This window comes from Ascaphus truei, chromosome 4, assembly GCF_040206685.1.
Source record: "Ascaphus truei isolate aAscTru1 chromosome 4, aAscTru1.hap1, whole genome shotgun sequence".
Taxonomy (NCBI): Eukaryota; Metazoa; Chordata; class Amphibia; order Anura; family Ascaphidae; genus Ascaphus; species Ascaphus truei.
In genome coordinates this window covers 27,227,973-27,253,362 of record NC_134486.1, presented here as the reverse complement: position 1 = coordinate 27,253,362, position 25,390 = coordinate 27,227,973, and the positions used below count along the sequence as shown (strand labels likewise).

General features: G+C 42.2%; 1 protein-coding gene across 4 annotated transcripts in view; it reads left to right on the top strand.

Moving 5' to 3' along the window:
- GALNT14 (polypeptide N-acetylgalactosaminyltransferase 14) overlaps positions 1–25,390 on the top strand; it is a 500,522-nt gene that overhangs the window by 451,897 nt on the left and 23,235 nt on the right. For all 4 annotated transcript variants that reach the window (XM_075595460.1, XM_075595459.1, XM_075595457.1 and 1 more), the window contains one exon: positions 15,917–16,043. In XM_075595460.1, the coding sequence (XP_075451575.1) occupies positions 15,917–16,043 (127 nt within the window). The remainder of the gene's footprint in view (positions 1–15,916; positions 16,044–25,390) is intronic.

The following is a 25,390-nucleotide window of genomic DNA, read 5'->3' as shown; positions in this document are numbered from 1 at the left end:
CATATTAATGAAATAATGAACTCACAGAAAATTACACCAACATTTACCTGTACCTGCGATCTAGGACATTTGTTCGCGGTCGTTTAGTCGCCACTGGCCTCGCTGCAGGGACATCTCTCCACCGGCCGCTTTGCCACCAAGGTAAGCCCCCTATCCTTACCCCTTATCATAAAACCCCTAATTTTAACCTCTAATTCCATGTTAGCCGCCTACCCCTAATTTTAACCTCTAATTCCAATGTTACCCCCTACCCTAAAAACCTTGACTCCTTACCCTCAGCCTTTACCCTAAGCAACTCAGCCCTTACCCTAAGCACTTACCCTAAGCCCTTACCCTAAGCCCTTATCCTAAACCCTTACCCTAAACCCCTTATCCTCAGCCTTTACCCTAAGCCCTTACTTTAAACCCCTATCCAAAAATCCTTAACCCCTTACCCTAATATTCTATCCTATAAATCTTAATCCCTTACTCTAAAACCCCACATCCTCAACCCTCTCACTGCTAAAACCTCAAATTAACTTACCTTATTGGCAAAACGGTGGAGACTTGGTCACAGTGAGACGCCACAACCAAATGTCCGATTCCATGTACCTGTGCCCTTTAAGTACCCGGACGCAGTTTCACATTACAGTATGGGGCTTCCTTTGCATCCAGTCGTTCTCTGTTCTTGTTCTTGCCAAGTCGCTTACTTCCTACTAGCACAGATACACTCCTTCCTATGTCATTGTATTGCACAATATTTCATGTAACCCCTAATTATTTCTTATTTTAAGCATTGTGGCCTACAGCACTCTATTACTGACTAAATAAAAAATGTTAGATGCTCTATACTGTCCCATACAACAATTGAAATCAATGATGCGACAGAAATTATAACAAAACAATAGTGTTACATTAATAAATTGCAAGTATTATTAATATTTTAAGTAACTAAGTCTCTGCGAAGACTCTGCCAAGATGTCAGGCTTGTGTGGCGTGAATGTTGGGGATGGGATACCAGAGTGTTGTGTCTGTGCATTTGTCTGCTTTCTGGAGTCAAGCCTCTCCTTTCCTGGACGTGTCTCGGAGCTCAGCTCATGCTGAATATCATGATGTGCGTCAGAGGAGGAATCCACAGGCTTTTCTCAGATCAACTACCACTCACTGTCGGCTCTGTAGTGAATGTAATCCTGATGCATTTCGTGTTCTACGGCCACTTCCTAAACGGGTTATAAGTTAGGGGTCTTAAGTTAGAGGCACTTAAATACCTTCAGTAAGTCTTTGATTGTAGCCAATTAGTGAGTATCTTACTAAAAATCTTGCAAATGATTGGAAGTAGTCTGTAGTGGTTGCTGTCTTCTTTGTCTCCTTTCTTATGGATGAGAATAACTATGTCCCATTGTTCTGGAAATGTCCTTTCCTTCAGGCAGCATGTAAAGAGTGTTGCCAAAATTTGTTATACTTCTTCCACAAGGTTCTTTTCAAATTTCAGTTGTATTTCCATTTTCCCCGGGTGCCTTTCCATCCTCCATGACTTGCATTGCCTTTTCTACGACCCTTATTTGCCAATCATAAGTCGCTACTTTATCTTCCTTAAACTTTTGTTACATCTATATTTTTTTCCCCATATCCTGCATCTTGGGATTGATTAATTTCTTGTTGTTTCGTCTGTTACTGCTTTTCCCCGTCTTATATTTTCTTATCCTGTTTTTCTTTGTTAGCAATTCCACCAGTTTTTTCTGTGCTTTCAATCGTTATATGTTTTTCATATGTAACAGGGTATGTCCCATAATACCTCTCTTGGCCCCATAGTGCATCTGTTATGTAAGCACCTAGTACGTTCAGGGCAGTAACAGGTTAATCTATGGGCCAGTGACCCCCTTATGCTCCACTTGTAAGTGCTAGAAGTAAGGTGGTGACTCATGGCCTGTGTAAGCCGATCAGGGATAGGTACAGTCCATGTGGGAGTATTAAATTTAATTAGTCTTGCTCTGAGGAGAAAGGAGAGAGCATGGGCTTTCAGCCTCTTCCATTGCGAGGATGAGCTGGCCCACTCCAGGCTTAAGCCTCCAGGCTTAAGAACATCAAAACTCAGGACCCTCTACTATCGGGGTATGCACCTTCCAGGTGTGAAATCTTCTGAGACCCTGGAACCACTGATGTAAGATCCATGCAGTGATACAATAAAGACCCTTGTTCATCTGTCACCTGCCCGAGTGTCAGTTCTTGGGCAGAGTGGACTAAGTATGCAGTGGTGGGAGCTGATCTCTTGAATACCCTGGAGCCCACTACAGCTGGAGGCTTTGAGTACCAAGAAAGAAATCAGTAACAGAACCAAAAGCCTGTATGCACCATTCACACACAGTAGCTACTGTAGGCTGTAGAATCTGCCAGAGGGGGGTGGGGAAACAGGGCTACACATATTTTTTTGTTAAAGTATCCACCTGAATCTTGTGCAAGCTGAATGCTCCTATTTTAAGACCAGTATTACACATCTGCATTACATTCACTGCAGGGCCGACAGTCAGAGGTACTGTAGCTGATCTGAGAAGAGGCTGTGTTTTCCACCACTGATGCGCATCATGAACTAGAGCGAGAGTGGAGTTCTGACACACACAGTAGGAGAAGGAAGAGGATAACCACACTACAGTACCTAACCTTTTGGCAGAGGCTCCCTACATATGGAGAGACCTATCTCTACAATAGAGTAACTATTTTACCTTGTTCTTTTGTGAGTACATTGACATCTGATTTTTAACCTCATATTAAAGACTGTAGTTTCTTTCCTTTTGTGCCCCTTTTCCATTTAGACATTCTTAGTGTATTACTGACTGTCCTTCCTGCCTCTCAAATAAACATGTATGAACTTGCCCAAATTTTGTTCTCATATGTTTGGTTTAAATTTGAGAGAGAAAAAAGAGAGAGTCCTATAGTAGCATACGTATTGACCCAGATAACTCATCATAAATTAGCTAATTTGCATGTTAAAATAGGGCAATCTGTTCTTTATCTTGACAACAGTGTTTGAATCATCAATTTCAAGTTCATCTGCAGTTACCCTTTTAAAGACCACATATCTTAACAGTTAGTTCTCATTCTCCCAATATATTGTCCCGGCTAAGCTCATTCTAAAGCTTGCCGGGAGCTGGCCGGGAGCGTAGCGGGCTAGCCGCGGGTCTGTTCTCCGTTTAAAAACGGAGTTTCCCGCGTGGCGGCCGCTTCAATAGATAAGCGCTAATGGCGCTTACTATTGAAAGCGCCCGAGGTGCGGAAAAAATGGCCAGGTTTCGGCCGAAGACAGCCCGCGCACCGCCCGCGCTATTTTTAAACTGTGGGGGCAGCCGCATTAGAGTGAGCTCGGCCGGCACTGTACCACCCTTCAGTTCTTTCTGAATACACATCCACACCCTCACACTCCTCATTCTGCAGTGTTCGTTAGCCATCTACTATATGTTCTGGTCTCAGCTAAAAAGCCTTTTTCAATGTAGCACATTATCCAAGTAAACATTCCAGTAGACCTCCCAACATTTTGGGCATCTTCACCAAATAGAATTTTCTTTTTCTGTTTCTTTCTACTACATCTTAAAAAAATATCAAAAAATAATATACTTAATTTATGCCTTGTCCGATTGACACCTTTTCACTAATAATGCTATAACACAGCCTTTACCTAACGCAAGTTACCTCGGTATTCAATTTGAATCCTCCTACTCCTTCTACTCTCATATTCACACTGGTGGTACATTTTGCTGTTTTTTTTTTCCTTCACAACATTGCGAAAATTCCCCATTTCTTCTGTCTCTCTACAGCTAACACACGTGCCCTCATTCTTTCCCATCTTGATGTCTGCAACCTTCTGTTATCTGGACTTTCCATCTCCAGCTCTCTACCTTAAAATCTATACACTGTTTCTGCCTCTTTTCTCTTCAGATCCCCTAGCTGGTTTCTCATTGCAATCTATCCTACAAAATAATTATCAATGCAGATAAATTGCTAAAAAAAAAAAAAAAAACTGGCATAAAAAACATTGCATAAAAGAAACAGAGGGAGAGATTGTGAGAGATCATTTTTCTGTCTTTCTCTATCTCACTGTGTGGATTTCTACACCTGGGATCAAATTACCAAATAAAATGCTATTTTTGCATGGGTTGAACATGCAAGAACTATTTATTGAATATACTGTAGATGGGTGTTTCCTTGCGAAATGAAACACTATATCAAAGTAAACTTTATTTTTCTGTAACAATGTAAGAATTATAATGAAGCAACATGGATACATTTTAGTGTGAATCAAAGGAAATGAAATGCTCCTTATATCTAAACGATAAGATTGTCTGAATTTTCTAGGCCTTAGTACCAGACTTCCCTTCTAAATAGTGCTTTATTACTATATTATAGTTGCAAAGACTAGAAAGTAATACAATAGAACGAGAAACCCCAGAAAAACAGAAACTTAGCTAAAAAGGATATAGCAAATACAAATATCACTTGAGTACATTCACGCAGCGGCGGATTTAAAAATCCGCCACTGCCCCTAGGGGCTTACATATGCCGGCCGACTCCTTTCTGCCACCTTCCGCCTCCTTCTGATTCACTGTGTCTCGTTGCCATGGCAACGTGACGTTATGACGTAATTTGACGCCGCAAACATCATGTTGCCATGGAAGCGAGGTGCCGTGTGATACCACATTGGTGATGTCTGTGGTGTCATTTGACGCTGCAAATCGAAAGGAGGAGGAGGGCGGCAGAAAGGTGGCATATGCCCTGGCATATGCAAGTGACTTACCATCAGGGCCGATAAGCCAGAGAGCGCGGCAAATGTATATGGGGGCGGACATTTTTGCCACCCCAAATTTTGCCGCCCTAGACCCGGGCGTGATGGGAAATCTGCCACTGCATTCATGTGTCACAGTCAGGTTTACAACCCTGCTTTTCACAATTATCTCTTAGCATACAGTGCTTCCACTGCAGCCAGGGATTCTGGGAAATGATATGCAAATGAGCCCAGAGTGTCACACTGAAGAGACTCAAAAAGTTTAAACAGCTGTCTGTAAGTAGATTTTTACTGGCTATGCACTTCTTTAACCCACGCTGTGCTGAAAATCTGTGTAATACAGCAGGCATATAGTTATAGGTTTCCATGTGAAAATGGACATGAAGTTAGCAGTGACACTCTGTGCTCATTTGCATGTCATTTCCCAGAATCCCTGGCTACAGTGGAAGCACTGTATGCTAAGAGATTATGGTGAAAAGCAGGGTTGCAGACCTGTCTGAGGCATGTGAACTTCTGTATGCCTCTAGTAACATTGTTGCCAAAGCAAAAAACTATCCCTTGAATATTATATGAAAATAAATACAGTATGCATTTTATGTTTCATGTTGTATATACAGACTGTGCTCACAAAGTTGTATTTTTAGTCGCTGTACACTGTATGGTGAAGGCTTTTTGCTACTTCTTTACCCACCATAACTTATATAAGGGGTGTACAACCTTTTTCCCCTACGCCCCCCTGCCAGATCCCCCCCCCCCTCCTCGCGCTCCCCCTCCTTACCTTGGCTCCGGCGTTTTGACATCAAGACGCCATGGCAACGCGTCGCCAGAAGCCGTCTGAGCCAAGGTAAGTGAAGTTACAGAGGCCTTTGCCGCTCCCCCGGCATTTAATTTTAATGCCTTCGGGAAGCGTGCGGGGCCTCTGTAACCGCTGCTACGCACGGCCCCCCAGTTTTTGCCCCCCTGACTTATATAATGTGTGGCTAAATAGGATAAGAATATTAAATATATAGGCATAGATGTTGGTGTGCAATGTTAGCATCAATATTGCTAGGCGTGTTACAATTTAATGTGTGCTGGGTTAAGTAGAAAAAGACTTTGGACCTTCAGCCTATTCATTTGTCATGACCTTGATTGAATTTTTGCCGCATGTGCTTTTGCACTTGGAAATGGAAATCATTTGGGAAGCTGTATTAAGTAGCCTGTTTGTATATTACATTTTGCAAAGGGCTTACAGATTTAATGAGATGGAAAAGAAGCAAAAAATCAATAGCCGCCTGTATCTCTTGTACAACAGTGACAGCAGCACAAATACAAATGGAATTACTTAGAAACAGAACCATGTCTTGTGTCAGGACAAGAGGCCTTGCATGACTGAGCCAGAACAAGCTGATAGTTTAGAAGCTGACACTTTCTATTAAACAACACAATCTATGAGCAGACGGTATAGCAGTAGCATTTAACATCAGCACAAATGAATGGTGAGGACCATGATTGATGCTATTCTTTAACAGAACAATTTAAGTAGCTCCGTTCGATGTGAGAAGCATTAATAATGGTATAAAATTTACCATTTTCCAAGCCAGCGTACCATAAACACACATGTGCGCATTCTCTACTGGTAAACAAAATACAGTGTGAAGGTATTAAAAGGGAGTTATTTTACAATTGAGCAATAAACAATACAACATTAAAGTAAAACAAACATTTAATCAGCTTGTATACCCCTTATATGTAAACAATATTGTGTTTATAAGAGCTGTGTTGGCTCCAGTTGAAGCTGAGTTTCAGCTGTTATGATTGATAAGAGGCGATTTATTCCCATGTTATATATATATAAAGCGATGGGCATGGCATTTTTTTTTTTTTGGAGGAAAGATGAGTACAAAAATGCTGAGGTCTCACGCACCAAGTTGCACCTGAGCATTGATTATGGTGATGCAATTCTCACTATGTACAGCATAGCATAATTCTTATATAAGCTACTGTATGTCTCATCTATGTGAAGGGAGAATGCTATGTAAAGATTTCCCAAGTGCCAGCAAAGAGATGATACCTAGGAAAGTTTACTATGGGTGAATTGGCCACAACCATACCTAATACAGTAGTAACAAACAAAGGGCCAGATCCCCAGAGGGCGGTTAATAGTCAGGGCTCATTACGGTCAATCAATAATGGATGTTTTTTTCCCCTGAGGATAACCCATACCACTAAGCTAATTATATGCCAAAACAATGGCCATTGCATATGCCTTTAGCTTACAGTAGGATTTATATCCCTTTATTGTAGTGTAACGTTGCGCTAGTTCCCATTACTTTGACTGTCAATAACCGACTAGCACCCTCTCTATCCACCTTTAAGACCTACAGTGTATCTTAAAACCCACTTCCTTAATGAAGCATATGAGTAGCTCCGTGGCTGATACTATACGCCTCATACATCGACCGTGGCCCCTTGCAGACGCACTTACCAGAACACCCTCCTTATTTCTCTGTACGTTCTTCCTACTTACCATTTAGATTGTAAGCTCTTCGGGGCAGGGACTACATTTCTAACGTTACTTTTATGTCTAAGGGCTTATTCCCATTATGTGTTATTTGTTTTGTTATTTATATTATTATGTCACTTGTATTACTGCTGTGAGGTACTATGTACTATGTACACAGATGGCACTATATTAATAAAGACATACATACTCTCATGGGAGACCTGGCATTTACACCTTTTTAAAGGGACCATTCATTGAGCAAAACCAAGAAGTAAATCAAATTGTCATTTATTCCATTGAAACAGACGTACACACAGTGGATTACAATTATACATATGAAAACACACTTACTGGGGGGTCAGGACTACCAAACTAACATTTCCTAGTCGAAATAGCACTGAAAACAAAGACTTTACAAGTCCTTTAGATGACCGAGACTAATCCCGAAAAGTCCTGGAACTGTACTCGGCTTGCAGTTCCTGACACCACTGCTTTCCACTCTGGAGGTGCTGAAATCCCTCTTCGGGGCAGGGACTACTTTTCCTAATGTTACTTTTATGTCTGAAGTGTTTATTCCCATTATGTGTTATTTGTTTTTTTTTTTTTAATATTATTATGTCACGTGTATTACTGCTATGAAGCGCTATTTACATTAATGGCGCTACATAAATAAAAACATAGAGGTATCTGTACCATGTTAGCCGAGCTTAATAATCAAAAACAAATAATCAATACCGTTCTGGGGCTAAAGAAATGCTTTTATTTGTGCGAGCTTTCGAGATACACTGATATCTTTTATACATTAATAGATCATTTAAGAATATGGGGGTGGACTTTTTAGTTCTCAGCAAGTGCCATGCACAAAACATCTTTTCTGATACAATCTAGCTCTACACAAATTGAAGATTTAGAAACTCACATGGGTATCTGTTGATAAACCTACTACTGGCATTAAGCCATAGACATCAATGTTAGCGAGACATGCACTTCTGAAGTTCCACTTCCAATTGCACTGCATGCTTGGCGCAGAATGGCAAATACTTCCTACATACTGTATCTGTATTTCAGCTGAAAACTGCATGGCGCAGAGATAGGTAACTGTGCTGAATGTTTGGGAAGATACTTCACTATACTTACAATGTCACAACGCTATTTGTATTGCAAAATACTGCATTGCAGCAAGTGTATTACAATGCTCTGAGCTAGATTCACTAAACACGGTGCAACCCTCCCTGCCCCCCTCCCCCCTTTGATTGGGGTTACTATATGAGTTAGGTACCAAACACTTGCTCCATTAGACAGTTATCTGCAATGACCAGGAAGGATCTTAGCTCCGCCCCTTTCTTACACAAAGACAGGGGGTGTGGGAGGTGTGACAAAGCAGGAGGATTCCATGAGACAGCTGCTGAGAGGAGAGACCAGGGAAGATGTAAAGTACACTGTGAGTAGTTAAGTTGGGGTAGAAGCTCACTTTATTGTTTTTCAGAGTAGGGAAGTGTCCCTTACAGTGAGGCCCTTAGCCAAGGAAGCTGAAGCAGTGTATGTCTCTACAGAGAGGGGTTGCTCTGGCTAAAGTCCTAAGACCAGATATGAAGCCAGGAATAACAGGAGTTATTGCACAGTACCCTAAGCAGGATCATGGGATGAAGAAGTGCTGTATAAAAGTGAGGTCTAGAGAAGTGAGGCCCTGTCCTACCATAGTAAGAAAGGGTACCCCTTGCTGAGACCCTGGAAAGCTATAGGTAGGCAAGGTTGCCAAGAGCATACTTATGTATGGTTTGCTAAATGCAACCAAACTAAATGCCAAAAGCAATGTGCCACCTCGGGACGGCAAGTTTGCAGCTGATGAAGTGCTGTACCAGAAAATATGGTAAAGGCTGTTTATTTAAAAACTACAGTACTCCTGGTGTCCATCTGTACTATCTGAATATATGTCCAGTCTTGTACAGACCAGCACTCCTGATGATGGTAATTTACTATAAGTATCCTATGTAACTGTGTTTCACCCCCCAATCCCCCAATCGCATATCAGGGCCATTACTGGCTATTTGTGGTGCATACCTGCTGGTAAAAAGAGGGCTGAGTCGTCCGCGATGTCTTTGGGGCACAGGAACAGACTTCTGGTGTCCATACCCTACATAATACTTAGCAGTGCAGCGCCTCTGTCTGCCGTAGCCTCCAGGGATATGGAGGCGATCTCCCACGGTAGAACTTTAACTCACCCCCCAATTAGATCACACACCAGGCAGGAGGTATATTGCAAAACAGGAACGGGTTTATTACTTCTTGTATTGCAGTAATACAGGTACTCAGCAGTCACCTGCGGATCACAGTCTCTTCTCCCCGATATCACCAGAGATAGTCACTACGGGCCTAGGGCACCCACAGCCGTCCTAGCTCTTCCCCACCTCCCTAGCAGAGGTATAGTCACTCTACTCCTGCCTGGACGGAAAAGCACATGGGAAGGCCCCAATCTCAGGCTCCCCAACGTGACCTGCCTTCCTCATGGGGAAGGACAACAACCACAAATTTAGGGCGGTCATGTCCTTAAGTACTACCAGAGGACGGGCATCCCATTGGCCCAGCCACAACAGGATATGCCACCCCCCTGCTGTCACTCAAGCGCAGCACCAAAGGATGAAGGGGGAAAACCCCATGATAACTACTGGCAAACCTGTGGACACCAGGGTTTACTGTCAGCCCATTGGGTAGATTTAGTAGCCAGTGGATACCCTGCTACACCTAAACACAGACAATTTGTAAATTCCCTTATAGCCGAATAGGGAAGGTTACAACTCCAAGCTCTTTTGCATCCATTTGACATTTGCTTGCGCGGTCATTACTTGACATAGCACTTAGGCCATACACTGAAACTAGTGTAGCCCTTGTACCCCCTCCCTAAGTGATATTGGGGGGGTCTGCTTCTTATCTCGCTACTACGTAAGGGTGTTGTGTTGTACCTGTTGGAAAACAGGAGGGCTGAGTGCTCCGCAATGGTGTGGGGAGAACCAGGACAGTGGTGCAAATTACCTTGATCTTCCTCGGTGCAGCGCCTCCAGACAGTATGGATCCTCTGTTATGAGCAGGGGATGGCCCATACTGACGTCTTTGTTCTTCATTCAGCAGCAAGACAGTGATTCACACTTGTTCTGATACAACTAGCTCTTTATTGCATGCAGATGATATAAACAAAAGTACAGTATCCTTTTCTCTCTCTCTTCCCATTCTGTCAGTGCCCTGACTCAGGAATTAGGCCCATGTTAGGCCTGCTAGACTCTCCTCCCATCTCCTGGTGGGATGGAGGATGATGCTTCTCACTCCACAGGGGGAGGAGAAAGAATGACAACCAGGAACCCTGAATTTAGGAGAGTGCCCTGACTCATAGCCTGAGATTTGTGGCTGTAACCCTGCCCCTTAACAGAGCAGGTTGAATACTGATTGGTGATCACTCACTTTAGATGAACCAATCAGTATAATTTTCTCAGGCTGACACTCTCTGATAGTTGCTAAGGCCCACCCTTGGATACTGATGACACCATCCAAAGCTGCAATAGCACACACGGCCTTATGGAAGGAATTAACCCCTCCACTGCCTGCACCTAACAGGACTTACACTAGAGAGGTCCAGGCAGAGAAGTAGTGGCTGGGAGGCTAGGCTACACTAGCATACTGTGCGATATGTTGTATACTGCACAGTAATTGTAAGCATCTTATTTAGAATTCCGGTATTTAATTATATTGTAAAGGATATCAATATAGAGTTACATTTCCTACATTATAATGCTACTACTGATCCTTATCGCACTTTTTTTGTTATTGATTTTTTTATGCAACATTTGATGTATTTATAAACTTGTACTGCCTGAGGATTTAACACTAAATAATTGGTCTTAGTTGTCTCTACGTGTGTGCTTATCTGTAACCCTGTCAAGTTGTCGGTGGGAGGAATGGCACCGTGTGATTTTGAGCATCGCAGAATAATTGCAGGTCTTGACCGTTCCTTAAACTTAAAGTGTATTTTACAAACACCATACATAAATAGAAATCAAACATTGTCAGTGTGTTTACATGAAGATGGAACGATTCAGAATCCCCGAGAAAGCATTTGTTTTTCTCTTTCCTTAATAATCTTAGGGAACTGTTCAGAATGTATCATGCTCACAAGAAGTCAGGGGATATCAGGGGAGTTCCAGCTTTCCCGAATCACAATAACTCACCAAAAGTATTTAGATTGACAAATTGGTTTATGTCGTAGGCAGAATGTATAACGATTGGAATCTGCCTAATCAGTTTAGTTTTTGCATTCCTTTATTTTTCTGAGAATCCATTGACTCATCTACTGAAAGTGTCCTCCTTTGGGATGTAAGAACGTATTATGTGTGTGCTATCTTGTGCTATGAGTCTCTAGTCAATATTCTTATTGGATTTCAAGCCTCTGGCAAGCAGAATGTTTCTTCTTTGCTGAGGTAAGTGTGCTGAGTAGAACAAAAAACACACAGCACCGTTGAGATTAAAGCACTGACTAGCACATTAAGAAGGCAAGTTTGTTTTATTTCTTTCTGGGCAGATAAGCTAAAATTACACAGTTTGCAATATGTTTTATTGCAAAGTTTCCAGAGCAGATTGCTTGGGAGACAATCTAATACAGTACATGCTTTGCTACATTTATATTTATATTGTTTGTTATCTAGTACAGTTCTCTAAAAGCTGGTGCCCTGAACAAAAAAAGCATTTCTTTCTCTACTATATCTTCCGCTATTTATACAGATTTGTATCTTATTCTTTCATGTGACATACACCATAACTTCTATTTGTTATCAGCCTTCCATTGTTTTCTGTCCTACTTTGTGCTTTCAGTATGTTCAAATATTTTTGTGTGCGATTTGTTAATTTCAGTATCATTATTCAGCCTTTAAAGACAAATCTGCACTTTGTACAGATCATTTTCATGTAATAAATGAGTGGTACAAGTAGCAACTGGCTCTAAAGTGACTGCAGGATGTTTGGTCGTTTGTCTGCTATATAATTAGGACTTTTGCTTTCATGTCTATTATGTAGATGAACACTAGATAAGAAGAACTATGTAGACAATAAACTAAATTGATGTCGCTGTATTATGTCTACAAGTACAGGCGATCCTCGCTTCTCCGACGGAAAGCGTCCCGCAAACCGCCGTCGGTTAATGGACCGTTGGATTGCGGGTCCCATGTTAATCGGTGACGGTCGGGTAAGCGAGTCTGACGTCGGGTAATGCGTCCGGCGGACCGCATTACGTGGCGTCGGATAAGGCGTCTGTCGGTAAGCGGGACGTCGGTATGTGAGGACCGCCTGTACCGGACACACTGCGGTAGCCTCGTGTTCATTAAAGGAGAAGGTGGAGTTTTTCCTTCGTGTTAAACTGTTGTAATCTAATGTGAAACACTAAGATTACTATAAAGTTTGAGTTCAAAACATGGTTCAAAGTGTGTGCTAAAAATGTCCTCCTTCTTTTGAAAGCAGATCAGAACACTGCGGTCTGACCGCATAATCGATGACGCGCTGACCCAGCTGCTCCCACTCTTGAACGATAATGTTGTTTTAAGAATTAGTTTTTTCTGCCCTCCTAGCGACCGTCCTTTATCAGGAAATATTTTATGTCAGCGTTTTGGACCATAATTTTTGCTTTGTGTCAAGCTCTTTATAACGGGCTTAGCTTCTTCGCTAAACACCATTTTGTAACTGTACTTGATGAGGTCATCACGCCATCACCAATTCCAAAGAATATTTATGAGATGATCAAAGAATTCTTTAATGTAATAATCTACCGTGACAGACCTGTAATTGCTAAAATGTTCATGAAAATTGGGTGATTTTCTGCAAGATATGACGAAAAATATAAAGGGGTCCCTTTCATCTGAATATACTTATTTTTGTTCTAAAATATATTACTGTACGTCAATATACATAGAAACAGACAATAGGTAAGCAGACTTGTCCCACTTGACCAATTCACTTAATGTATGTAGGTATGTATGTCTTTATTTATATAGCGCCATTAATGTACATAGCGCTTTGCTTTAGTAATACATGTGACAATCATATAAATAACAAATAATAGAATTAACAGATCATGGGAATGAGAGCTTCAGACATAAAAGTAACATTTAGGAAGAGTCCCTGCTCCGAAGAGCTTACAATCTAATTGGTTGGTAGGAAGGACGTACAGAGACAGTAGGAGAGCATTCTGGTAAGTGCGTCTGCAGGGGGCCAAGCTTTATGTATCATGTGTCTAGTATTAGCCACTGTGCTACTCATATGCATATTTAAGCAAGTGTGTCTTAAGGTGGGTCTTAAAGGTGGATAAAGAGGGTGCTAGTCAGGTATTGAGGGGAAGGACATTCCAGAGGTGTGGGTCAGTCAGAGAGAAGGGTTACTAAAAAATTAAAAATGAATGTTTGATCGTTTTGTTTTCATTTGTTAAGGTTCCCTCGTGTCTATTAAAACATGTTGGAATCCATTTCTTGTAATTACTTCTACCACTACTGTTTACTGCCCACTGCTATCCTTCAGTCTACCAGCATCAAGGTTTTTATTCATTCTGACATTGCTTTTTTCCCTTGGGAAAATGCTTTCCTGATTTACTCTTCAGTTTCCGGTTGAAAGTATCTCCCCACCTGTCATTCTTCTACAGTGCACAGGATAAGGCCCTTGGTTGAAAATGGTCAACATTTTGCTTCCTCTTCTTTAGACAGCTCTGCGTCTACTTTGTCATGTCCTTATGGCAATATTGTCTCTTTCGTGAGATTCAACCAGTGTGTCTTCTTTTTCAAGCTGTGCAGATGACCCTCTCCACTATTATGCTGTATTGTTGGTAACTTTGGACTTCAAATATAATAGCTCTGGGGTTCCTTTCTTCTTTGATGGTTAACAGTACTACAGTACTTGTTCATGTTTTCTGACTGCGTTTTGTGGCCCAATAGCATATTTTTCACCCTTTCTGTACTATTTCTCCTGATTGCTGTTGCATTTCTCTACCTTACATATACAGCTATTACAATGTTTTCTGGGATTCTGCTTAAAGTATATATTTATTTTAATGTACTGTAGACCAAAGTAGTGTTTTTCGCCTTTTCTCTTTTAATCACCATCTCAACTCAGATGTCTGTGTTATTCTCTGTAATATGTTTTAACCTTTTTGTTTATTAATCCACAGTTTGTGATGATTGCACAACCATAGTTTTCACCCACTGTACCCCATACCAAATGTTCATATTTGTGCAATATAAAATCAAAGTGTTCTGGAATAAATGTTTATTGTTAGTTGTAAAGAACAGTTGGTGAATTACTATCACAAATACTATCAGATGAAAACATATTTAAATGGATAGCTTGTATTTAACGGTCTCTAGGAACCACAGGGCAATAAAAACACAATGTATGAGTGATAAACATTTATATTTTTGCAGTATCACAGGAGAGACTTAGACATGTACAGTAGAGCAAGTCACCATTTCTGTGTTGCACTACTTGAGCAAAGATTCAAGAAATATATCAAGGGAAATACGTCCCTGTGTTCAGTGGGATTATTTCAATTGATACATTTTGCCTTGCACCCGGGTGGTCCGGTAGGGACACTTTCTGTCCTAATTGCCAATACAGTATGGTAACCAAGTCCAAATGACCATCTAGAGCAGGCCTGACATACAGATTGCATGCAATAGTTTTGTATGTATGTATGTATCTATATCTCTATTTATATAGCTCCCACAGTGTACTCGGCACTTTAAAAAAGAAACAATAAAATATAGGGAATTACCATACAACAAGCAAAATCAGAAAATAGGATAATAAATCCCTCCCCAGAGAGCTTACAAGCTATGAAATATAACCAATATTTTTTATGTTAGTGCACCTTTTGTGCAGAGAAGATGCTCACACCTTTTTCATGCAGATAAGTTCCTGAGAGTTTGAATTTAGTAAATGTGTTCGGATTCTCTTCAGAACCTGAATCACCGGAATGTAACACAGTAAACATAATGTATGTAGAATTGTCTGTACTAGTATAGTAGTTAATATGTGTGTACAGTAAGTTAGCAGCAACAAATAGGCCAGACTTGCTGTAAACCCGTGTACCTGGAAATACGAGTTCAAGCATGCATATAGTTTGGAATAGCCAATATCATGCAGAACAGGAGGCATGCCAATACAGAGAACAAGGCACTAGAAATACAAGTGGTTCAAATGTAGCAGCGAGCAAATGTCGCTGTCTGCTAATACATTGATGAGCCATAGAAATTCTTACATTTAGTCATAAGGATCAAACATACAGTAGTAGCAATCAACACATTTAGGATAACATTTGTTTCTTTTATAAACCATCTATATCCTATGTCTTGCAATTGTATTATTTGCTCTATCCAAATACTTTAAGAAACATGTTTTGATTCATGTCATGTTTTCTTTTAAAGGGATTCCTTTTTCCTTTTTGACATGAGGATTCAGCAAAGGAAACGATTTCTTTCCTTTTTTTATAGATAAGACATTTCTATTGTCAGCAAAGATATACAGTACAGTAGTTCACTGTGTTTCAAGATAGTTCTGATTGGAATTGCACTAGAGCGCAAAACCAAAGTATAGAGAGAGCTATTATTTTTTTAGGTGTCCTTAATAGGAATAAGACTGACCCTCATTTCTTGCAGAAATCTCATTCCGAGTGTGGATGTGCGGTGGGAGCTTAGAAATTATTCCCTGCAGTCGAGTGGGACATGTTTTCCGGAAGAAACATCCTTATGTCTTTCCAGAGGGGAATGCCAACACTTACATAAAGTAGGTATTTTCTTAGTTGTTAATGTTTTTAGATGGGAAAGGTATACAGGGATATACCAAATAAGTATACATGGGAAGGATGTTGATCCAGGGATTAATCCGATTGCCAATTCTTGGAGTCAGGAAGGAATTATTTTTTCCCCTTAATGGGGAGTTTTTGTTTGCCTTCCTCTGGATCAATAAGTAAGTATAGATATAGAATAAAGTATCTGTTGTCTAAATTTAGCATAGGTTGAACTTGATGGACGTACGTCTTTTTTCAACCTCATCTACTATGTAACTATGTAACTATGTAACTATGTAACTATGTAACTATGATATGCTGTACACTTTCTGGAAGCTCCAAAGTGTGTACTTTATCTGGAACATACGTTATAATAACACATCACTAGGCATAATCGTATAATTGATTTTTCTACACAATGGCAACATTAATTAAGAGCTATCAGTATCAACGAAACCGTTTTGTTCCAGGAAAACTACTCTGTACTACAAGATGGAAATTAATTACTTTTTACACCTCTCATGACAAGGGTTAAAAAGACATAGCAGCTTTGAGTAAGACAAAGACAAATCAATCTTCCATTGCTGGTAATTGCAGAAGTAGGCCAGCACTGTTTCAGGCGCCAGGCTACATCGGTACCCCTGATGAAACACACTGTCCAGCACAAAATGCTTTAGGCTTTTATACACTTTTTGATCCGGGTGTATGCATTTGATTTTGTAATAAACGTGGCATGTTTTTGATTGCGATCTGTTTTGCATTACCTCTGTGATAGCCCAACATTCTATCTGGAGCACTATGTCATTACGTGGCGTGTATACATCTGAGGAGAAGCCGATGAGATGACATTTCCCTGATGCAGTTTTGGAGTGAAAACGCGCATGGGGTAGATCCACCGAGCTCCGTTAAATAGGCAATGTCCTTACTTTCCCTGAGTTTATCGGGTATCGACAAAGCTACTGTAAATATATGCAAAACAAGGGCCTTTATGGGTCTCATTAGCATAGGATTAATGCCATGTGAAGTTAGCACATCCCCAATCTACCAGGTTCAGTTTTTGATCATGTTTCATTCATACTAATATCTCAAGAAAAATGGTGTTGCTTTTTATTACACAAATATTGTGTATAGAGTTGGTCTAAACAGATTGCGATGCTAGGTATATTATTTTGGTTGGACAAATAGGATCACAGAAACACACAAAAGTCAATGGGTATGCACCCTGTGGGGAAAAATAAATCGTTTTATTCTAACTTCCAACTATTTTAACTAAAAATAGTCAAGGGTACTTACTTAGTAGTTGGGGTAAGGGGCGATGTTTAATGTTGCCCTAAGTTTTAAGATGTATGTATATGTATGTATATCTTTATATAGTGCCATCCTTGTACATAGCACTTCACAGCAGTAATACCCGAACACGTGGCATAATAATATAACACTGATGGGAATAAGCACTTAAGACATAAAAGTAACATTAGGAAAAGGAATCCCTGCCCTGAAGAGGCAGCTGAAGCTTGCAATCTAAGTGGTAGGTAGGGAGAACTTACAGAGACTATAGGAGGATTTTCTGGTAGGTGTGTTTGCAAGGGGTCAAGGTCGATGCATGAGATGTATAGTATCATTCACGGAGCTACCCATATGCTTCATTACAGAGGTGTGTTTAAATATGAGTCTTAAAGGTGGAGAGAGATGGTACTAATCAGATATTGAAGGGAAGATGTGGGCCAGTGAGTGAGAAAGATTTTAGGCAGGGGGTAGACAGAAGACATCTTTGAGCAGAACGCAAGAGTCTGGCAGGTGTATAGCGTGAATTTAGGGCTGAGATGTAAAGTGGAGCAGAAGAGTGTATAGTCTTAAAAGTGAGAAGGAGAATTTTGTATTACAAGATTTAATAGGAAGCCAGGAGAGGGATTACTGCAGGAGAGATGCTGAGGCAGATTTAGGAGAGAGTAAAGTGATTCTACCAGCAGCGTTTAAGATAGATTGTAGGGGAGACAGGTGAGAGACAGGAAGACCTGACAGTAGAAGATTACAGTAGTATAGATGGAAGAGAATCAGGGCCTTTGTTAGTTTTAGCAGTAGAGCGACAGAGGAAAGAGCGTGTCTTTGCAATGTTACATAGGAAAAATGTACAGGTTTCAGCTACATTGTGAATGTGAGAGGAGAATGTGAAGGAGGAGTCAAATGTGACAGCGCTGACATCATCTGAGAGACGTCACTGGAGATGCGCCGATTCCTAAGAGGTTCCCTCTGTTTGGGTGGAAAGCCCCGATACTCAGGGTGTGGGTTCTCAGACGCCTCGAGTCAGAACAACTTGAGAGCAACTCCCGCGGGGCGACTAACCTTACGGAGCGACATCCGCATGACTAGAGGGGATGGCCCCCCCAGATGAGATGGATGCCCCGGTCTTCTACAGATCATCTGACGCAATTGGATCGTGGAGCGGCGAACCCTCTCATCATTGTGGTTATAACGGGTTTTAACCATTGCCTAAAAGAGTTTTGTTGCTGTACGTGCATCTCTTACCTTAACATATAAATGTTACTTTTACATACTATCCCATGAGAGGTCTACGCTTGTTTTCTTTTCTCTATAGATTTGGATGCTCTGTCATTCAACCTACCATAGCAGAAGACCCTCCTGTGTTTACCAAAGGAAAGTTATTGAATTCCTTATTACACTTGGGGTTTGAGTTCATTCACTATATATATATATATATATATATATATATATATATATATATATATATATATACAGTGTTCGACCAATCCATTCACTTACAGGCCCATGGCGACTGGATTTGACCCCGTGGCGGCCTCCTCATGGCCGCCCACGCAAGGCGGGATTGGGGACGGGACTAGGTGGCGAGTAGATTTTTTGGTTCGGCGAGTAGATTTTTGGGTGATTTGTCAACCACTATATACTGTATATATATATATATATATATATATATATATATATATATATATACTGACACAAGTGAACTCTCTTCCCATGAGCGCTAAAGGCCATGTCTGTACATACTGTGCTATATGTATGCACACACAGCTGTCTCTTACACATACTAATACTACTTGTTTTTCCATCCCTATACACCAATAGGGACCACATAGTATCCACACACACTTTTAGTTGTGCTACAATCTCTCACATTTCCACACCCACCCACACCATTTATATCCACTCCCACTCCACACACACCTTTTGTAAAGCACTGTATATACTGTGGGCTCTCCATTCATTTTTATTCACACAGATACACACACACTCTTACATCACTTGCTTTCAGGAACCTTTTGACACCTGTAGCCATAAAACACATCCACACCGGGGGAAGGACCAGCACAGATAACATTCCAAGAGACACTGTTTTTAAGTATACCTTTTGCTTGCTTAATTCATTGTAACATCGCCGGAAGAAGAGATCAGTGTATCTCGAAAGCTCGCACAAATAAAAGCATTTCGTTAGCCACAGAACGGTATCATCTATTTATCTTTTGATTATTGAAGCTCGGCTAACACGGTACTGATACCTCTACATATACATATATATATATATATACAGTGGTTGACAAATCACAAAAAAATCTACTCGCCACCTAGTACCAAACGTGTGCTGCTTGGGCCAATATTTACTCGCCCAGGGGTTAAATCCACTCGCCCGGGGCGAGCAAATGTATAGGTTTGTCGAACACTGTATATATATATATAAACTCACACATTCCCAGTACACTCTAACTCCAACACCCACCCACCGGTTTATGTGTCTTTTTCAATACAAAAACTTGTGATCAAACTTACCAGAGTGCTGTCTCCTGAACTCGTGCTTAAAACGGTATCGTATGGTTTTGTATATATATATATATATATATATATATATATATATATATATATATATATATATATATTGTGGCAGGACGGCCTCGCGGCGGGGTCAGTAAGACGCTAGACATGGTGGGAAACGTTCAACTATAGTGGTTTATTAGCCACAACCAAAATAAAGTACGGGTGCACTGTCCCTTTAAGAAACTACTTTCTTGAAAATTAAATCCTGTTACCTTTAGGGAAACTAACTCACTTCTTGAGCCCTTACTAACCAGACAGCCAGCTAATCTGGACATGCCCAAAACATATGCAACACAAAGTATAACCAATAAGTGTAATAATAAAGTCTTATCTGTTGCTGCTCCAAACAGCAAACAGGAACACGGTTCCGGGGAGCAGGCTGTGTCCAGCCTCGCAGCAATGTTTATCTTTATCCTGGGTTGGGGTCCCAGCTGGTCCCAGCAGCAAAGCTCCTCGCAGGACTGGGGACCAGAGCAGCAGCAGCTGCTACGGCTTCCAAGCCGGGAGAGTTCTCTCCACTTTCCTGTGGAAAAACAAGCTCTCTGTGTGTGTGTCACTTCCTGCTTTTAAACCTGCAGTCTCTCAGGCCTCCTGCTTAATTAGGCTGCAGGTGTGCTTCCTTCTGTCTGAGGAGATTAACACTCTGTGAACTGGCTGCAGCGTCTCTCCATTCACTATTCCAGCCTACTGAGTCAGTGACTCTGTCACATATCCCTCTCCCCAGCGAAACATTGTCCTGTGGAGCGGCCCGTGCACCATTCCCGTGCACCAGCATCTTTGTCGCCAATGTCTGACGTCGGCCTTCCCTACCCCCCTTTTTTTTTTCTTGCCTTCCAATTTAGGCATTTTCTTTTTGGGGTAATTACCAGGCCATCTGGGCCTGAGGACTGGTACCTCACTATCTCCTTTAATTCAGATGCAAGACTGAAATCTTGTAAAACTATGGAGCCCTCCAAGGCTTGTTTGGCTTCGTTAAGCTGCACTCTTAAATCTGCAATTTTTAACTGTAATTTCCTTGATTTCACGGCATCCGCTGGTATATCCACGCTAACAATTGGCTCTCGCAGCTCAGAGACTATTTCTGCCACAATCTGAATTCTCCGGTCATCATCTTTAACAATACGGAGCAATAATTCCACTAGACACGTTATAAGGGAAGTTGGTGTATTAGGTATCACAAGCATCTCTTGTAGGACAGCAAGAAGGCGTTTCCTGCCTTCTTCTTCACTGGTATCTAGACAGCCGACTATAAGAATCAGCTGCTGACCTATAAATTCTTTAATCAGCATGTCTTCAATTTGTGTCATATCCGCTTTTTGTTCTTCTGTGAGAACAGCAGGGTTTTGAAGATAACTTAAGAGATAGTCTGCATAGACAGCGGGCTCTGGTAAAACATGTTCCAGTGCAGCCTCCCCTTCATCATCCTTTGACTTTATCTCTACCGCCACCTTTTCCTTGGACTGCTTCAATGACCCAAACGTCTGTCTTGGGCTTGTAAGCTTTTCCTCCAGCTTCATCTGAGAAACCTCCTGCTGGGCAGCAGTAGAGCCCAACGTAGCGTCCCGCTCAGACTTTAGAGACTCGAGCTCCTTGCCTAGGTCACACTTTTGTTTCTCCGCCATCCTGCGGCCAGCCCGCTCAGACTCCAGGTCTTTCCTCAGGTTTTGAAGCAGTCCTTCTGCCTTTCTTCTTTCACTCTGTGCGGCTGCTAATTCATCTTCGTTAGAATTGAGTCGCGATTCTACGTCTCCTAGCAGACTCAGAGCAAGGCATAAATCTGTCTCTCTTTCTTTATTCTGGACCTGCAGCTGCTGGTGCTCCTCACGGACCTTGTCTAGCTCCAGCTGTAGCCGGGCCCCCTCATTGGTCGTGTAGTCCAGCCGCTTGTGGATATCAGCCATCTCAGTTTCATGGTGCAACATCAGGCAGGCCACCTGATGGACGGACACCTCCTCCGTCTTGGCGCGCTGCATCTCATGCTCAGCCATCTGCGTTTGCAGCTCTTCAATCTGATGCTGCCAGTCCCCTCTCAGGGCCTTTACCTCTTCCCGGTGCTTACTCTGGGTTTGCATCAACGCCTCCTCCATCTTTTTGAGCTCTGCAGTTCTTGTCACCAGTATCGCTGTTGCTTCTGTCTTCCAGGCTTCTTTCTCCTTGGCATACTGACTCATGGAGATGGAGTTGCCTCTCTGCTTCTCCAGCTCTTGCTCCAGTCTTTGGACCTTCTCATGTTCCCTCTCACACAGAGTTACCTGGCTTCTAAGCTCCGCCTCCAGCGATGCTCTTGTGGCGCTCAACGTGATCTTCAGCTGCTCCAGGGCGAGGCATTCTTTTTCCAGCATTTTCTCTGCATTCTGCAGAGCAGCCTGTACTTAATTTTTTCCTTGCGACAATTGTGTCTTCACTTTCTGCGCTTGGTGAAGCTTCTCAGTCCCATCACTGACCTGACCAGTCAGGCTTAAAACCTCTTCCTTCAGGTTTATATTCTCCATTTTCACAGTCTCTATATCCCTTAGGACCATTTCATTGGCTTTCTTCAAAGTACCCAGCTCTGCCCCTAGCGATGCTCTTGTGGCGTACAGCGTGGCCCTCAGTTCCTCATGCTGTTCTGTGGGAACATACTGGGTACTCAGCCGTTCCTGTAGCACTCGCTGCTTCTCCTTGGCTGCTTGCAGACTTGCATGTAGCTCTTGCAGCTGGCTCTGCCATAAGTGCGTTGCCTGTGTGTGCTGCTGCAGGGAGACATGTTGCATCCTCTCTGCATTCTGCAGTGCTTCCTGCACCTCTAGCTTTTCCTGGATCAATTGCTTCTCCACTTTTCCTGCTTGGTGGAGCTTCTTATCACCTTTACTGATTTGATCAGTCATGTCTGAATTTTTCTGCGTCAGACTTACATTCTCCTTCTTTACAGTCTTTAAATCCCTCAGTTCATTCTCATGGGTTTCCTTCAACATACCCAGCTCTGTGTTTAGACTGTGACCCTCCTGGCGTGAGAGCTCCAGCTCTGTTTTGAGCGTGCTAGCTTCTTGGTGAGAAACTTCTAAGTCTTTGATGAAGTTTTGCACATCTCTCTGGGACATCTGATAGCAGTCTCCAGTCAGGACTTGTTCTCTCTGATTCCATGTTAGCAATTGCGGTGTTGGCTTTATTCAAGCTTGTCGTCAGCTCCTCCAACTCACTCCGTAAGAGTTGCTCTGTTTTCTTTAAAGCCGCATACTCTTGTATAGCTGGGAGTATACACCTTTGTACCTCTGCATTAGCTTCTCGCTCCCTATTCAATTGTTTCTGCAAGACATCATAATCACGCTGGGCAGTTTGGAGTGCAGAAATTAAGGCCTCTTTTCCCTGGATCAAGGATTCAGCTTCCCTTTGCTCCTCCTTTTCCTTTGCCACCGTTCCTGTGACAATTCTGCCGGTCACTCCGGTCTGCAGCACATCTCGGCGCCTTTCTGACGCATGTCCTGACAGCGCAGGTTCAAGTGGCTTGGTCACTTCCCCTGTGATTTGAGGAACAGTTTTCTTTTTCTTCTTTCTTTTTGCTTTATTAGCTCCAGAGATATCAGTGTTCATGGGCACACGCTCACTGGTATCAGCTTCCACATCTTGCTTGCACTCATAGGGCGTTGCTTGCTTATGCAGCTGTTTGTCTTTGAAAATTTTGGGGCACACATCTTCCATGTGACCTACTTTATGACAGGCCCAGCATACTAAATTCATCTGTGGGTACGGCTCTCCTCCAGGGGCCACATACGAGTCGTCATCATCATCATCATCATCGTATGGCCTGAAGGGACACTGTTTTGTATGGTTATGTACATTGCAAAACTGACACTTGACGGTGGCCATTTTAAAACCCCGTTTTTTTTTTTCACACCCGACGAGGCAGACTTTGCACAACACACGTAAGTTGTTCTGGCTTTACAATATTTGAACCTTCTGGGTTCTTCTTAGGGCAACTTCTTTGCAAAAATCCATTTTCACTTTCTTTTTTACCAGACAGGGCAAACTTTGCTCACAGCACTTGCTAGCTGCAAATTCACTCACTTCAGCAAAAGGCATTAGCTTTACACAGCAATCCTTTCATACCCGACGGGGCAAAATTTACACTCAGCGCTTGCTAGCTGTAACTTCCATGCTTCAGGAAAAAAATCATTTTTTTTTCCGCTTGAGTTCAGTGTCTCAACACATCTTCATCTACTGACCCCCAGAGGCGTAGCATCCCACTTCTTACACCACCTGTGGCAGGACGGCCTCGCGGCGGGGTCAGTAAGACGCTAGACATGGTGGGAAACGTTCAACTATAGTGGTTTATTAGCCACAACCAAAATAAAGTACGGGTGCACTGTCCCTTTAAGAAACTACTTTCTTGAAAATTAAATCCTGTTCCCTTTAGGGAAACTAACTCACTTCTTGAGCCCTTACTAACCAGACAGCCAGCTAATCTGGACATGCCCAAAACATATGCAACACAAAGTATAACCAATAAGTGTAATAATAAAGTCTTATCTGTTGCTGCTCCAAACAGCAAACAGGAACACGGTTCCGGGGAGCAGGCTGTGTCCAGCCTCGCAGCAATGTTTATCTTTATCCTGGGTTGGGGTCCCAGCTGGTCCCAGCAGCAAAGCTCCTCGCAGGACTGGGGACCAGAGCAGCAGCAGCTGCTACGGCTTCCAAGCCGGGAGAGTTCTCTCCACCTTCCTGTGGAAAAACAAGCTCTCTGTGTGTGTGTAACTTCCTGATTTTAAACCTGCAGTCTCTCAGGCCTCCTGCTTAATTAGGCTGCAGGTGTGCTTCCTTCTGTCTGAGGAGATTAACACTCTGTGAACTGGCTGCAGCGTCTCTCCATTCACTATTCCAGTCTACTGAGTCAGTGACTCTGTCACAATATATATATACACACAGTGTTCAACAAATCACCCAAAAATCTACTCGCCCAACCAAACAATCTACTCGCCACCTAGTCCCGCCCCCAACCCTGCCCCTAGTCCCGCCCCCAACCCTAGTTCTGCCCCCAAACCCGCTCTAAAATAAAATATATTAATAAAATACATTTAATAAATTCCTAGTCAGAACATTCGTTTTTGACATAAATGTATTTATTGTATTACATTATACTACAATTAGTCCTTGTTACGTGTGTGTGTGTGTGTGTGTGTGTGTGTGTGTGTGTGTGTGTGTGTGTGTGTGTGTGTGTGTGTGTGTGTGTGTGTAAATGTCGGATCTAGAAATAAAAGCCAGGTGTGAATGACTAGATTCCTGAACCCCTTAACCAGTGTCTGGACATCCCCGCTTCACAATATCTAAAGCAGCAATCCCGCCTGGGATCTTACCTGATACGCAGTCCCTCAATGTCCAGGTACCCTCATTCACCCAATGTTATACATTGGAGGGGAGGTGTTCCTTACCTGTCTTCTGGGTTAGGGGGGATTCTGATGTCTTCCGTGTGAAGCTTGAGTCAGATCTGGAAGAAAGCAGTATAGGTTATTTCGGTGTACTG